Source organism: Clytia hemisphaerica, unplaced genomic scaffold (assembly GCF_902728285.1).
Source record: "Clytia hemisphaerica strain Z4C2 unplaced genomic scaffold, Clytia hemisphaerica genome assembly, whole genome shotgun sequence".
Taxonomy (NCBI): Eukaryota; Metazoa; Cnidaria; class Hydrozoa; order Leptothecata; family Clytiidae; genus Clytia; species Clytia hemisphaerica.
In genome coordinates, this window is record NW_027104287.1 from 699,661 (window position 1) to 712,244 (window position 12,584).

General features: G+C 36.5%; 1 protein-coding gene across 1 annotated transcript; it reads right to left on the reverse strand.

The window, feature by feature from the left end:
• Window positions 1-2,852: 2,852 nt before the first annotated feature.
• On the reverse strand, window positions 2,853-12,071 carry LOC136817053 (uncharacterized). Its single transcript, XM_067073398.1, has 7 exons — window positions 11,776-12,071; window positions 10,944-11,061; window positions 7,536-7,682; window positions 6,265-6,576; window positions 5,574-5,714; window positions 4,470-4,767; window positions 2,853-3,021 (listed from the first exon to the last, which is right to left on the reverse strand). Exons 1-7 carry the CDS (start codon window positions 12,016-12,018, stop codon window positions 2,853-2,855), a joined length of 1,428 nt encoding a protein of 475 aa, XP_066929499.1. The 5' UTR covers window positions 12,019-12,071.
• Window positions 12,072-12,584: the final 513 nt, after the last annotated feature.

Genomic DNA, 12,584 nt, shown 5'->3' on the forward strand with positions numbered 1-12,584 from the left:
TGCAGTCGATCTCTGAAATAAATTACAACCCTGACCAAAAATTTACCTTAAGGGAACTAATTTTCGATGGAACTAATTTTCGCGGGAAAGAATTTTTGCATTTTCGGGTGTGTACCGCGAAAATTAGTTCCGCGAAATGCAATTTTTACTAAAAATCCCCCAAAACCCCTAGGAATATGAAAAAACTCCGGCAAAAAGTTGGTGTCAATCGCGAAAATTAGTTCCACAAAATGCACCAATCTCGCACCGCGAAAATAAAATCTTCGGCAGGTTAAGATATGTGTTGCACTGCTCGAAGATTCTGAATCTATTGCTCCACTCATGGCCTGTCGATTGATTCCTCTCTCGAAGAATCCCGGTGTCCGTCCAATCGGTAGTGGAGAGGTTTTGAGAAGAATAATCAGAAAAGCGGTGATGTCAATATTAAGAAACAACATTATTGCCTGTGCTGGAAATCTTCAACTATGCGAAGGACAACAAGCTAGTTGTGAAATAGCAATATCAACAGTGCTAAAGAGAAATTTGAGGCGGATGACGGAAGACCTGCTACAAATTGATTGGGACGATCCCTACAATTCGATCAACAGAAAAGTGGCAATGTATAACCTAAACATCTCATAATTAAAAGTTTAGTAATTACTGTTATACATTTGGGGATCATGTAAAAGATTTCTTTCGAAAGAAACTCACTTAAATTACACTTAGAGGTTTTTGGGGAATTCGTCAATAGTAAACTGCATACTGATTCAGTCTACTAGACATTAATAAGGTAGTATTTGCTCTTCATCTTTGATTCTTTCTACAGTGATTAGATTGACACATGCACGATAAAATTTCTATTATTGGTCTTCAGAGGTTAATATTTCCTTTGAAAGCTTAACCTCTGATACTCAGGGTATCTGTTCGTTACTGGCGGCAAAGAACTGGTACAGAAAGAGGAGACAACGCAGGGCGATCCAATAGCCATGACAATATACTCACCAGCGGTTTTGTCACTTCTAGAAGAAGCAGTTTGCACAGCTAAGAAATCGCGTTTGCTGATGATTTCACTGGTCTTGGCACTATCGAAGCGTTAGAAGCTTAGTGAAATACCAGCGTTCAATATGGTTCAAAGATTGGTTACTTTCTCAAACCTTCGAAAAGTGTTATTATCGTTAAAGAAAAGTTTGAATAAGAGAAGGCAAGAACTACTTTCAGCCGAACTGGTATCTAGGTATTGATAGGAAACTAACATCTTGGTCCTTGTAAAGAATGTGTTGCCAAAATGTTGTTAAAATATATTTTTCAGATATTGTTTTTCTTTTAAACTTTCTACCAATAGAATATCTTATATTTCTTCCAATAGAATGCCTCATATTTCTTCCAATAGAATGTCCCCGGGGAGGCACTCATATGATCTGGCCTACCTCATGTGCTACGCTTAAGAGTTGGGTTTTTCAGCATCCCAAAATGCACCTTAAGGGTGTGTTTCTGTGAGATTGTACTGCAATGGTCAAATTTTGAAACAAATTCAAAATAATTGATAAAAAGAAAGGTTTTTACTTCTCGTTTGTTTGAAAAAGTTTCTATTGTCTGATAATTACAGCTGACAAGAATATTTTTCTGAGTTTTTCTTTAAAACAGAAAATTTCCCAAGCTTTTTTTCTCACACAGATTTATAGTTGAGAAATACAGTGCACTATAAGGGTTGGGTAAATCAAGAGAAAATGCACTGAAAGGGTACCTTTTCAGCCATATTGAACTGCACTGTAAGGGTATCATTTTGAAAAGCAGATTTTGCGCAGCACATACCGTCGCTTCGAAATCGTGTGCCCCCCGGGAGAATGTCTCATATTTCTACCAGTAGAATGCCTCATATTTCTTCCAACAGAATGCCTCATATTTCTTCCAATAAAATGTCTCATATTTTTTCCAACAGAATGCCTCATATTTCTACCAATAGAATGCCTCATATTTCTTCCAAAAAAATGTCTCATATTTCCACCAATAGAATGTCTCATATTTTTCCAATAAAAATGTCTCATATTTCTTCCAATAGAATGTCTCATATTTCGTCCAATAAAATGTCCCATATTCCTTCCAATAGAATGTCTCATATTTCTTCCAATAAAATGTCTCATATTTTTTCCAACAGAATGCCTCATATTTCTACCAATAGAATGCCTCATATTTCTACCAATAAAATGTCTCATATTTTTTCCAACAGAATGCCTCATATTTCTACCAATAGAATGCCTCATATTTCTTCCAAAAAATGTCTCATATTTCCACCAATAGAATGTCTCATATTTTTCCAATAAAAATGTCTCATATTTCTTCCAATAGAATGTCTCAATTTCGTCCAATAAAATGTGTCTTCAATAGAATCATATTTTCCCAAACTTCCAAAGAATGCCTCATATTTTCTTCCATAAAATGTCTCATATTTTTTCCAACAGAATGCCTCATATTTCTACCAATAGAATGCCTCATATTTCTCCAATAAAATGTCCTCATATTTTTTCCAACAGAATGCCTCATATTTCTACCAATAGAATGCCTCATATTTCTTCCAAAAAAATGTCTCATATTTCCACCAATAGAATGTCTCATATTTCTTCCCATAGAATGTATCATATTTCTTCCAATAAAATGTCTCATATTTTACCAAGAAATGTACCAATAAATGTATATTCTACCAGTAGAATGGCATATTTCTTCCAATAAAATGTCTCATATTTCCACCAATAGAATGTCTCGTATTTCTTCCAATAAAATGTCTCATATTTCTTCCCATAGAATGTATCATATTTCCACCAAAAAGAATGTCTCATATTTCTTCCCATAGAATGTCCTCATATTGTCCCCAGGTCTCATATTTCTACAGAAGGGCTCAGGTATTGGTAAGTAATGGGAACAATTTGATCTCCACTTGGCAAGATAACGCCAGCCAAAAAATAATCACCACCGCCAATTTCACGTCCAATCAACTCCATGTAGTACTTTCTGCCACTCATAAGTTGAATGTCGCTTGATTGCCGGCTGTATGAGAAACAAAAAGGAATTTAACTTTTAACTTTGAAGTCCAAAAGTATTGGTCATAGCAGCTTACCTCCTAGTTGAAGGTTGAAAGGGACATAAACTGACACGAAGGTACAATCATGGACAAAAGGTTTGTAGACTTCTGCAATATTTGCAAAATACTTCAATATCGATCAAAAACAAGTTCCCAAGAGGTTCTTGGTGCTTTCCAAACCCATCCATCCGAAGTCTTTCAAGTCACCCACTGCAGTCTAACCAAAAGGGCTCACCACAAGGGCTAGATTAACTGGCTCACACCAGTATCAAAACGCTGATTTTTTGCTTGTGGTTCCCTCAAAAGCAATTCAAAAGCAATGCAACGACTTCAAGTTTATTTCTTAACTTCCCTCCCCTTTCAGACACATTGAAGCTCGCATTGAAGTGTCATTTTGCTCTATTTCTCATCATTTTTCACTGAAATTTCATTTGTCTACAATCTTTTGTCTATGATTGTAGTTGTCTAATCCTTTGATTTCAAAGGTCCGAACGGGGCTAGATCCGAAACTCCTGGATGTGAGAAGTGAAGCCACTATGTCCACCGATATATAAAAACTGTATATATCGGTGACTATATCCCATCCAGAACACGTGACCCGTGTGTTTTTCAAACAAAGATTCTAAATGCGGGGCAAACTTAAGGCTTTCACCTTTTCTTGCTTAATTAATTTATTCATTTTTTATTCATAGAATAATATTTCACAGGTCTATCGACCTCTACGAAATAATCAGAAAGATTTAAGAAAGGTTTAAGAAAGGTTTAGAAATTTCTCTCTAGCCCCTTCAGCGCTTCAAACTGAATTGTCTAATCCTCGAGCTAGAGGCTTTTATTTGTTACTTTTGACGTTTTGAATTAAAAATGGGAATACCTTATTATACCAATGTTATTAAAGCGAATTTGCACGTTACCCTCGCGTTAATAACAACTATTTAACCAAAATTGAGGCGGGGTATTTTCAAAAATTCTGCCTTTCGCGTTAATAAATCTTTGCACTTATTTTCTCATGTTAAAAACTTGATTAGTTTAAAAGTTACAGATGGAATGGTGCTGAGAAAAAATCGTCTGTCTGTGGAATAAGCTACTATTTCCTCAATTCTAAAGAATTTCTGGATCAGGTCCGGTTAGAGTGGTCGCTGACTACGAGCTGAATATTGAGAACTCGAATTTTTGGCCGCAAGTTGAATAGTGAAAAAAGTTGGTCTGCATTTTTTTCAATTAAATATTCGGCCACTAACTGAACAGTGAAGAATGCTGTTCAGTGCGTAGCCAGCTACTACTCTAACCGGACCTGATCCGAATTTCTTCTTATCTTAACACTTCGCAGATTTTGGTCTCTTTTTTGATTTGTCTTAAATTTGCGTTTTAAAGATTTTACTTAGACAGATAATTTCGGCATCATTATGTAATCTACCTGTAATCTGTGATCGCAAGAGCATCAGTTGTGTGTATGATGCGATATTTATTGGAAGGTTGGTCATCTGTCGAAATGTAGAGAGAACTATCGTCATCGGAAGTCAAGATGAAGCGGTACGTTCCATCAGAGGGAGGGATGAAGTAAGTCTGCAAAATGATACCATAGTGATCGCCCAAACTTTGGAATGATTGGAAATGATCATACCGCCCTGTTCTGGTGGGTGTAACGGTGGTTGTTTCCAGCTCAGTATGGATGTTGCGATAATTTTGATACAAAGATGCTTTGACAGCACCCGCTATAATGAGATATAAAATCAAGAGCTCATTTAAAAAATAAAAATTGATATTTTATTAATATTACGTTGACAAAATGATTAAATATCATCAGATTTTGCCAGTTGTGTTTAAAAAATGAACAGTAGAATCCCTCTGTTCAAAATCATTAGCACGTCACCAAATTAACTGCAAAAACCATTGAGTTTCAAGCCCGAAGGGCAAGAGGCGAAACCTTAACCTATCTCAGGCGAGCGAAATTGAAGTTACTTATACTCCTTTATTGAAGCAACACAGGAAAAAAATCGCTAAATCTTGTGTTTCGTACGCATTTTCTAATCCACTAGAAACACGGTCGAGAGCATGTATAGGAGAACCAAAGAGTGAAGATAAGCGGATAAGGAAATACAAAAAATTTTCGATGTTCTCCTGTGTTGCTGTAGGAAATGAAACTATTTTTTTCAAAAGAAAACATAAACGTATAACCATATCTTTTCATCCACAAATTATATGAATATTTTTGGGCTATTCAGTGTTTTATTTCACGTTTTGTTAATCCTGCTAGCTTAAGCCGTCAGTGGAAAAACATCCAGGGTGTATTCGCTCTGAAAATTAGAGACAAAGGAGAAGATCGTGCACTTCTTTTTTCCATATTTTCAATAAACTTTCAAGTAATACACCCAATGATATTCTCCAAACAGAAATAATTTTTCAATTGAATGGAAAATGATGAATTGAAAATAGTGGAGAGTCATCTTTGACGACGACGTCTGGGGCCACCGCTAGATATCTATGTAAAAATTTCATGATAAAGTATAGAGTAGCTTACGGATGTTAGTAAAGTTGTACTTGTAGGCTGTTGAAAGAGGTTCAGAGGTTGGTTTGATGAAATAATCGATCATGTGGATAGCTTCCATTTTACCAATGAAAACTCCACTAGAACTTCCTTGCGTTATATGCAACGCTCCAACTAAAAATAAAGAAGAAATTGTGTAATCGTGGCAATTTTGGCCACCGGTGCAGCGTTGTCAATGTAACTGTAAATATTATGACCTTTCCAGTGAAAACTCCCCTTAGCATCCCCTATATCAGTATATCAAATATTAGAGTATATTTTATCACACGAATATTACACGAATATTACCAGGCAAGTATTCAACGACCTTGAAATTAACACGCAAAATATTAACACGAATTTTATTTAATTTTTCATTTTTCATTTAATTAAAGTGGTTTTTATTAACACAAAACTTTTCAATTCGTGTTTATAAAATGACTATACAAACCTTGTAGATGATATAAAAATTTTCCAAACCTTCATAGCTTTAGTGTGTCGGAAGAAAATTTCTACAACGATATTGCTAGATAAAAAAATTGGGGATATAGCTATAGAGGTGCCCTCCACTAGAAGTGTATATTGTGGGATGATGTTCCTGAACACGCTGCTTTGACGTTTATTTTACATTATAGGGACGTTGAAAAAACGTTCGAAGGACGTTGAATCGACATTGTGAACTTACATCCCGTTCTTTCAAAGTAGCTTTCTGCGTCACTTGTTGTTGGCATCAAATGGGTTCCACTTGACGGCGTATAAGCTTGACAACCAGCCCAATTACTATACGAGCAATAGCGGTATGTATGGAAAACCATTTTTAAAAAGTACGAGAAAGTTGATGTGCTACCAACGATCTTTAACTGTCCGGTCATTCGATTGTACGAGAATAACTGATCTTTTGTTATGCAATGCTCTAACCCTCTTCTTACGATACCCCAAGTCAACTTTTTCGGAGATGTTAAACATCTAACATTGTTCTCTAAGATACGCGTATACTCTAAAACGAAGGGTGGAAGAAATTACAATTGAGTCTCAATAGTCAAACGTACGCTGGTCAAACACAAGTTGTTCGAGTTTGTAAAATTCAAGTTATGAAGATCGGTTTATAATAAGGCATTATTAACTGAAAAAAAAACTTGTTGGATTTATGGATACTGTCTGTTCTTACTCGCATCCTAGTTAGCAAAACAACCCCTTGTCCCAAAATCAACTGCTTATGTGAAGGTTTCTCAGTCATTATTTCTCGTTCTATGTTATAAAAAGATAACTCTTGAAGTACGGCAATACCTTGACCAACGAAGTATAAGCCCGAATGGCTAGAATCGAATCTCCTTAGTATGATTTGAAGCCTACCACATCTTACCAAAGTTGCGCGGCCTAGCGCGGTCCGCCTGGTTGTTACACAAATGATACTTAAATTCGAAAAAGATATCATTCGAAAACAAAGGAATCGCTAGATTCAATCTGTTGTCAAAAATACGGTGGATATTTTTCTTGCCTGAGAAAGGTAAAAGATTTGTTCTAGGTTCAGATCATTCGTACGGCTTATACTTCATGGACCTTGACTCGATCAAATGTTCCGAACATTTTAATCCAGTAGCAATCCCCTTACTAACCCACGTGTTCTTGACATTATAGTCGAGTTGCAATGCCTTGACTTAATAAAATATTCGGGACATTTCAATCCAGCAGCAAGCTCTTTACTTTTCACATGTCCCTGATGTTTTATTCCAGTAGCAATGCTTTTACCTAACAACGTGTTATTGACCATTTTTACCTTTACTTAATCACATGTTCTGTACATTTTAATCCAACAGCAACCCCTTTACCTAAAAACTTATTCTGGACTTTTTAATCGAGTAACAATCCTCATTACTCAACCACGTGTTCTGGACGTTTTAATCCAGCAGCAATACCTTTACTTTATTCAATTGAGTAGCAATTCCTTTTACTCACCCACGTGTGCTGGACATTTTAATCCAGCAGGGATGCCTTCGATCACCAAAGCTTGATATTCGTTTTCATCAAAAGGCGTTGGATCATTCAGAGAGAGGACAGGTATTTTTGAAGCTTTTCGCGCCTCGTCACATCCATTGTAAACACCTGGAAACAAAATAATATGGTTTTTTTGTGTTAGCACATTTATTATTAATGTCAACAGCCCGAGAGATTGGGGTACTGAGGTTGGCACGATCCCAAAATCGACCATTGGACAGATATTTTCGAAACAGTTCTAAGATTTTCAAAAAAAAAGTCTTCCCTTAATCCTTCAAGTTAAAGAGACTTTCTAAATCTTTTGCCAAAGTACCCTCCCCACCGGGGTATCAGCCATGCCATACTTACAATGGTGAAGTATGCAGACATGCCTTTGTGGTCTTCTTAATGATAAATATATACAAAGTGACTTTTACAAGAATCAATGAATCGAGACACGGACCTCATGACAGGTAAAAACTTTCCATTTTGAACCTCGACATATTCTTACCAAATCTTAAATTTATGAAGAACAGCAAGGAAATTTTTAATCAATGATCTGTTCAATCATTCTTTCAAACGGACAGAGAGAAAACATAAAGGGTGAAAAGTTGCAGGGTTGTTTTAAAAGGTGGTACCGCACCATGGGGTACCCCAATGGTGTACCCTATGGTCTACCCCCCAAAAAAAATTTACAGACCAGACTGGAAAATAATACGCGAATAATACAACCTTACCTTTATGAAATGGGTTATTTTTAATATTCTCCCTATTTCATTCATCAATTTCCCTGGGGATAAAATCATGATCTATTGAATTTTGGTGCAGACAACATTTCACCACAGTAATTAACAACACTACAATAATTTCACACGAGGATAATCAAATTCATCATAACTAAAATAGAATTTTGACAATTGGGAGGAACTACATAATTTGGCGGAGGTTTCGGTATTTTTAGGGAAAATCACGAAAACATCCATCTTGTTTATAATAGCCAATGTTATGTCATTAAACAAATTTCATTGGTCTAAAATGATGTAATCTTTGATCAAGCCAATCAAAATGATGGAACTCGCTAGCCTGTGGTCTTTTGATGCAAAAAAAATAGCAGGCTGTCTAACCCGAAACGGAAAATATAGGGAAATAACATAAACAGAACGTTTTCTGGTCTGTAAAATTTCAAAGCCCGCGCAAAGATTTTTCGTGAAACGACGACGCTACATGAGATTCTTCCGCGTATGGTATAAAAAACAAGAAAATGTTGTTTTTCAAAAAAAAAAATATTTTTTAACCATTTTATTGCTATTGGGAGTATTTAAAGCTTGAACAGTCTGCTTATTTACGAAGATAGTAAGTTATCATGCTGTGGGAATGAGAAATCAGGGTAGACCATAAGATACACCATTGGGGTACCCCATGGTACAATACCACCTTTTAAAACAACCCAAAGTTGCAGGTGAAGAAAAACTTTTGGAGGAAATATTTAAAAGACTCAGCATTATTGAGACCCCCAAGTGGTTTGCATGATGACGTGATAGGGTCTTTTTTCTAGCGTGATAACATGATTTCGAATTTTTTTTTCTTCATTGTGTGATCAAAGGGTCAAAACGTGATCGTGATTCGAACATTTTTTTGAGCCGACATGCGCAAGTTGGACTTTTTTCAAAGGGATCCGTGATTATTTCAGTTTGTTGCTGATTTGCGTGATCGTCATTGAAGACAAAGAATACGTGATATCGTGATCAAAGGTACCACTGGCCGCATTATTTAAAAAAAAAACTTTTAAAAGAAAAAACTATTTCGTGTAAGGAGATCCTAATAATCAGCTTCTGATTTATTTATATAGTTTAGGAGGTGATGTAACTGGATCTCTTTAACTTAAGCACTGAGTGAAATTCATTCGAGCAACAACTGGAGGGGAGGTTACTATATTTTCAACCACGAAACGAAATTTACTATTCAAGAATTTGTATCATTTACTATTTCTGTCTTTTCTGATTTCTCATAAATTAAATCATAAATAATATCTTTTTGTTTCATTATTCATATCGGTATTTATCTCCTTCATTCATTGTCACCACAGAGAGCCTAAAGCGACCCTAGCTTCACGCCTAAGGATAGTTGGACAAATAGCTCATAATTTTGCGCACTTGTTTGTCACTCTTCTTATACCGGTTAAATGGTTAACCGGTTAAATGATAGCCCGGTTCTAAAGTAGACGCCAAAAGAAAATGGGATTTACTTTTGAAACTATAACTGTAAATCACTCCCTTGACACATTTGTTAGCATTTGAAGACTGAATTTTGTCTCAGATCAAATGAGATGTCAAGAATTACTGTAGGGCTAACACCATTCCTTTTGAAAGCAAATTTAACTCTATGTAATCATTTTGCTGCGGTGGCACTTTAATGAAAGTTATGGCTAATTTTATTACCCCCTTAATATTGGTGTATGGGACTAAAGATACGGACCATATGTAATTTCCATGGTAAAAATTATATAGCCAAGGGACCTAGGACACTCATTGGGTCCGACCTACGACATGCCGCTTTTAAGGGATCATTTTGAAGGTGCACGTAAGTAAGGGAATATTTTTGGATAAAAATCAAAATAATTGAGCTCAAAACATTATTTGCGCAGCAGATACTCCCTCGCTTGATGTGTTTATACTTGAATATCGATAACTTTATATTTCTGGTCATTTGAAAACCCAGGGTCGTTTTAAGATAAAAATGAAGTTAACTCTTGCTAATTTGTACTCAGACGAGAACTATTGTAACTAAGTGTGATATATTTGAATTACAGAAGGATTCGAAGTTTAGAGATTATTTTACGGGGGTTTCACTTTGACGAGAACTGAGAATAACTTCCGCCAATTAAAGAAAGATTCAAATTAGCAAAAGTGCACTGTATCTTGAACTATGTAAGAGTTGTACCGTAAAGAATATGTTTGTAAAGAATATGTTTGTAAAGAATAACAGCTGCGGAATTGAAAGGGTCAAAGGGTCATTTGAAAGTCAAATTATGGGAGGTACTTGCAGTCGTTTTAAGGCCGCATGCACCACCCACTCGTTATTGACAAAGTAAAACCGTGGAAACTTTTTCGATTCGTAATCTAGACGTACTAATTCGCGAGTTTCTACTAAAAAAGTTAGGTCTAATCCCAGCTGGCACACAACGTCGTTTCAACGTTCATCTAATGTTCACAATATAACGTTCTATAACGTTCTATATAACGTTAGATGAACGTTGTAACAACGTTGTGCGCCAGCTTGGGAGATGTATCACGAAAATGGTTCTCGAGCCACTTTTCTTGACTTCAGCAGCGAGACTACCAGCCAAGAGGTCAACATTTGAAAAACACACTCAATTGATCTCTTACTTACCACTTGGTTCGCAGTCAGGAAGACTCAATGTAGACGGTGTACAGGTCTCTTTAACTCCAGATAGACAGGAATCCTGACAATATTCTTCAGAGCATGTATCTTCAATGTACAAAATGATCTGAGATGGCGAAAATGAAGAAGAAAAAGTTAATTCATGGTTGATTCATAGAATTTGAGGTCCTTGGTTTGCGTGATGTTATGGTTGGGCCCCTTTTAGTGTGACGGCACGATTTATGATTTCAGAAAGCGTGATTCGTGACTGATACGTGAACGCGAATATTTTCGGTGTAATTGCCTGACGATAGAATATACTTACCGTAATTATAAATTACTTTAAGACGTGATGGCGTGACCAGCGACTTCGCTGGGCGCCTTAATTATGTTTATCCAAAACTTTTTTTACGATTATTTGAAATAAAAATATGGATATATAATTTTAAAACTTGTAGAATGAAAAGTGACAAAATTACGATTTTGTCAATTCAGAAATCTTCAATTGTTAAAAAACACCACCTTCTCACAGACCCACTGGGACCAAAATATCATCTGCGGTGGAAGACTCTCCCCTAATTTTTGGCCCCACTGAAAATAATTAAATAAACCAATCCTCACTGAATTTTCTGACTTGCAAACAAGAAGAGTTTAAATCCCCAGGCACAAAAAATGTGAGAATATCAATCCCCATCGTGTTTCAGTCCGTTATTTCTACCCTTACTGGCTGAAAAAACCCACCGGGTCTGTGAGAAGGGGGTGTACAAACGTGCTCAATAACGTGACAGAACCTTTATTAGTTTGAGCACGTCGCTTCTAAAAGAGAAATCTCTAAACTCACTTTCTGAAAAGTGTTGATTCGTCCAGGTTTCCAGCCCTCATAGATGAGCCTTGAGATGACTTCCTTAGCCAAGATTTCTTTGAAAAACATACAACGTTTGTCTGATTCGCGGTGTGCGAACATGGCACAGTTTGCGTGGTTTGAGCAACTCGTGAAACAATCTCTTAGTGTTTCAACATTGTTTTGGTGTGATGAAATCTTGCTGGCGATGAAGATACTGTTCCTTCGCAATTTGGCAGCCATTTTAGTTGAACATGTTCTATCGTTCTTAAGTTTGAGCGTTTGTGAATCCGCAGCTGCAAACAAGCTAAAATTTCAAAAAAATATTTTAGATTATTTAAATTTTGACACCCCCTTCTCATAAGCCCGGTAGGATTTTTCAGCCAATAGGGGTGAAAATAACGGACTGAAACTCGATGGAGATCGATCGACATTACCATTAGCCACATTCCGTAAAAGGGCCTGGTAACTAGCTGTAGGGACTTTTTCGATGATATGCGCCATCTTGCGAAAATTCCAAACCAAAACAAGCCAAGATTGACAGTCAGGAACAGTCGCCTTATTAGGAGACGCCTCCTGATTAGGAGACGTCTCCTGATTAGGAGACATGTAGGTCGCTTGGGGTCGCTTGATTAGGAGACCCGTCTCCTAATTAGGAGACATAAAACTTTGATCTCAATTTTAAGGGCTTTAGGCTTTTCCGCGCATTTTGAAACTAGTTTTAATGGAAAGAGCAGCCTCGAATTGGTAAAGTTTTAAAAAATTATTAAAATTTCTCGGTGCAATCGATCACAATCCTAATATAAAGC

Bases quoted from the DNA above. Each gene is read 5' to 3' on its own strand.
- LOC136817053 (XM_067073398.1), bottom strand. From the start codon at position 12,018: ATGGCTGCCAAATTGCGAAGGAACAGTATCTTCATCGCCAGCAAGATT. The intron at 4,768-5,573 runs GTAAGCTACTCT...ATCTCATTATAG, and splicing joins GTACAACTTTACTAACATCC to CGGGTGCTGTCAAAGCATCT. The intron at 3,022-4,469 runs GTAGATTACATA...TTTCTCATACAG, and splicing joins CTTGCGATCACAGATTACAG to CCGGCAATCAAGCGACATTC.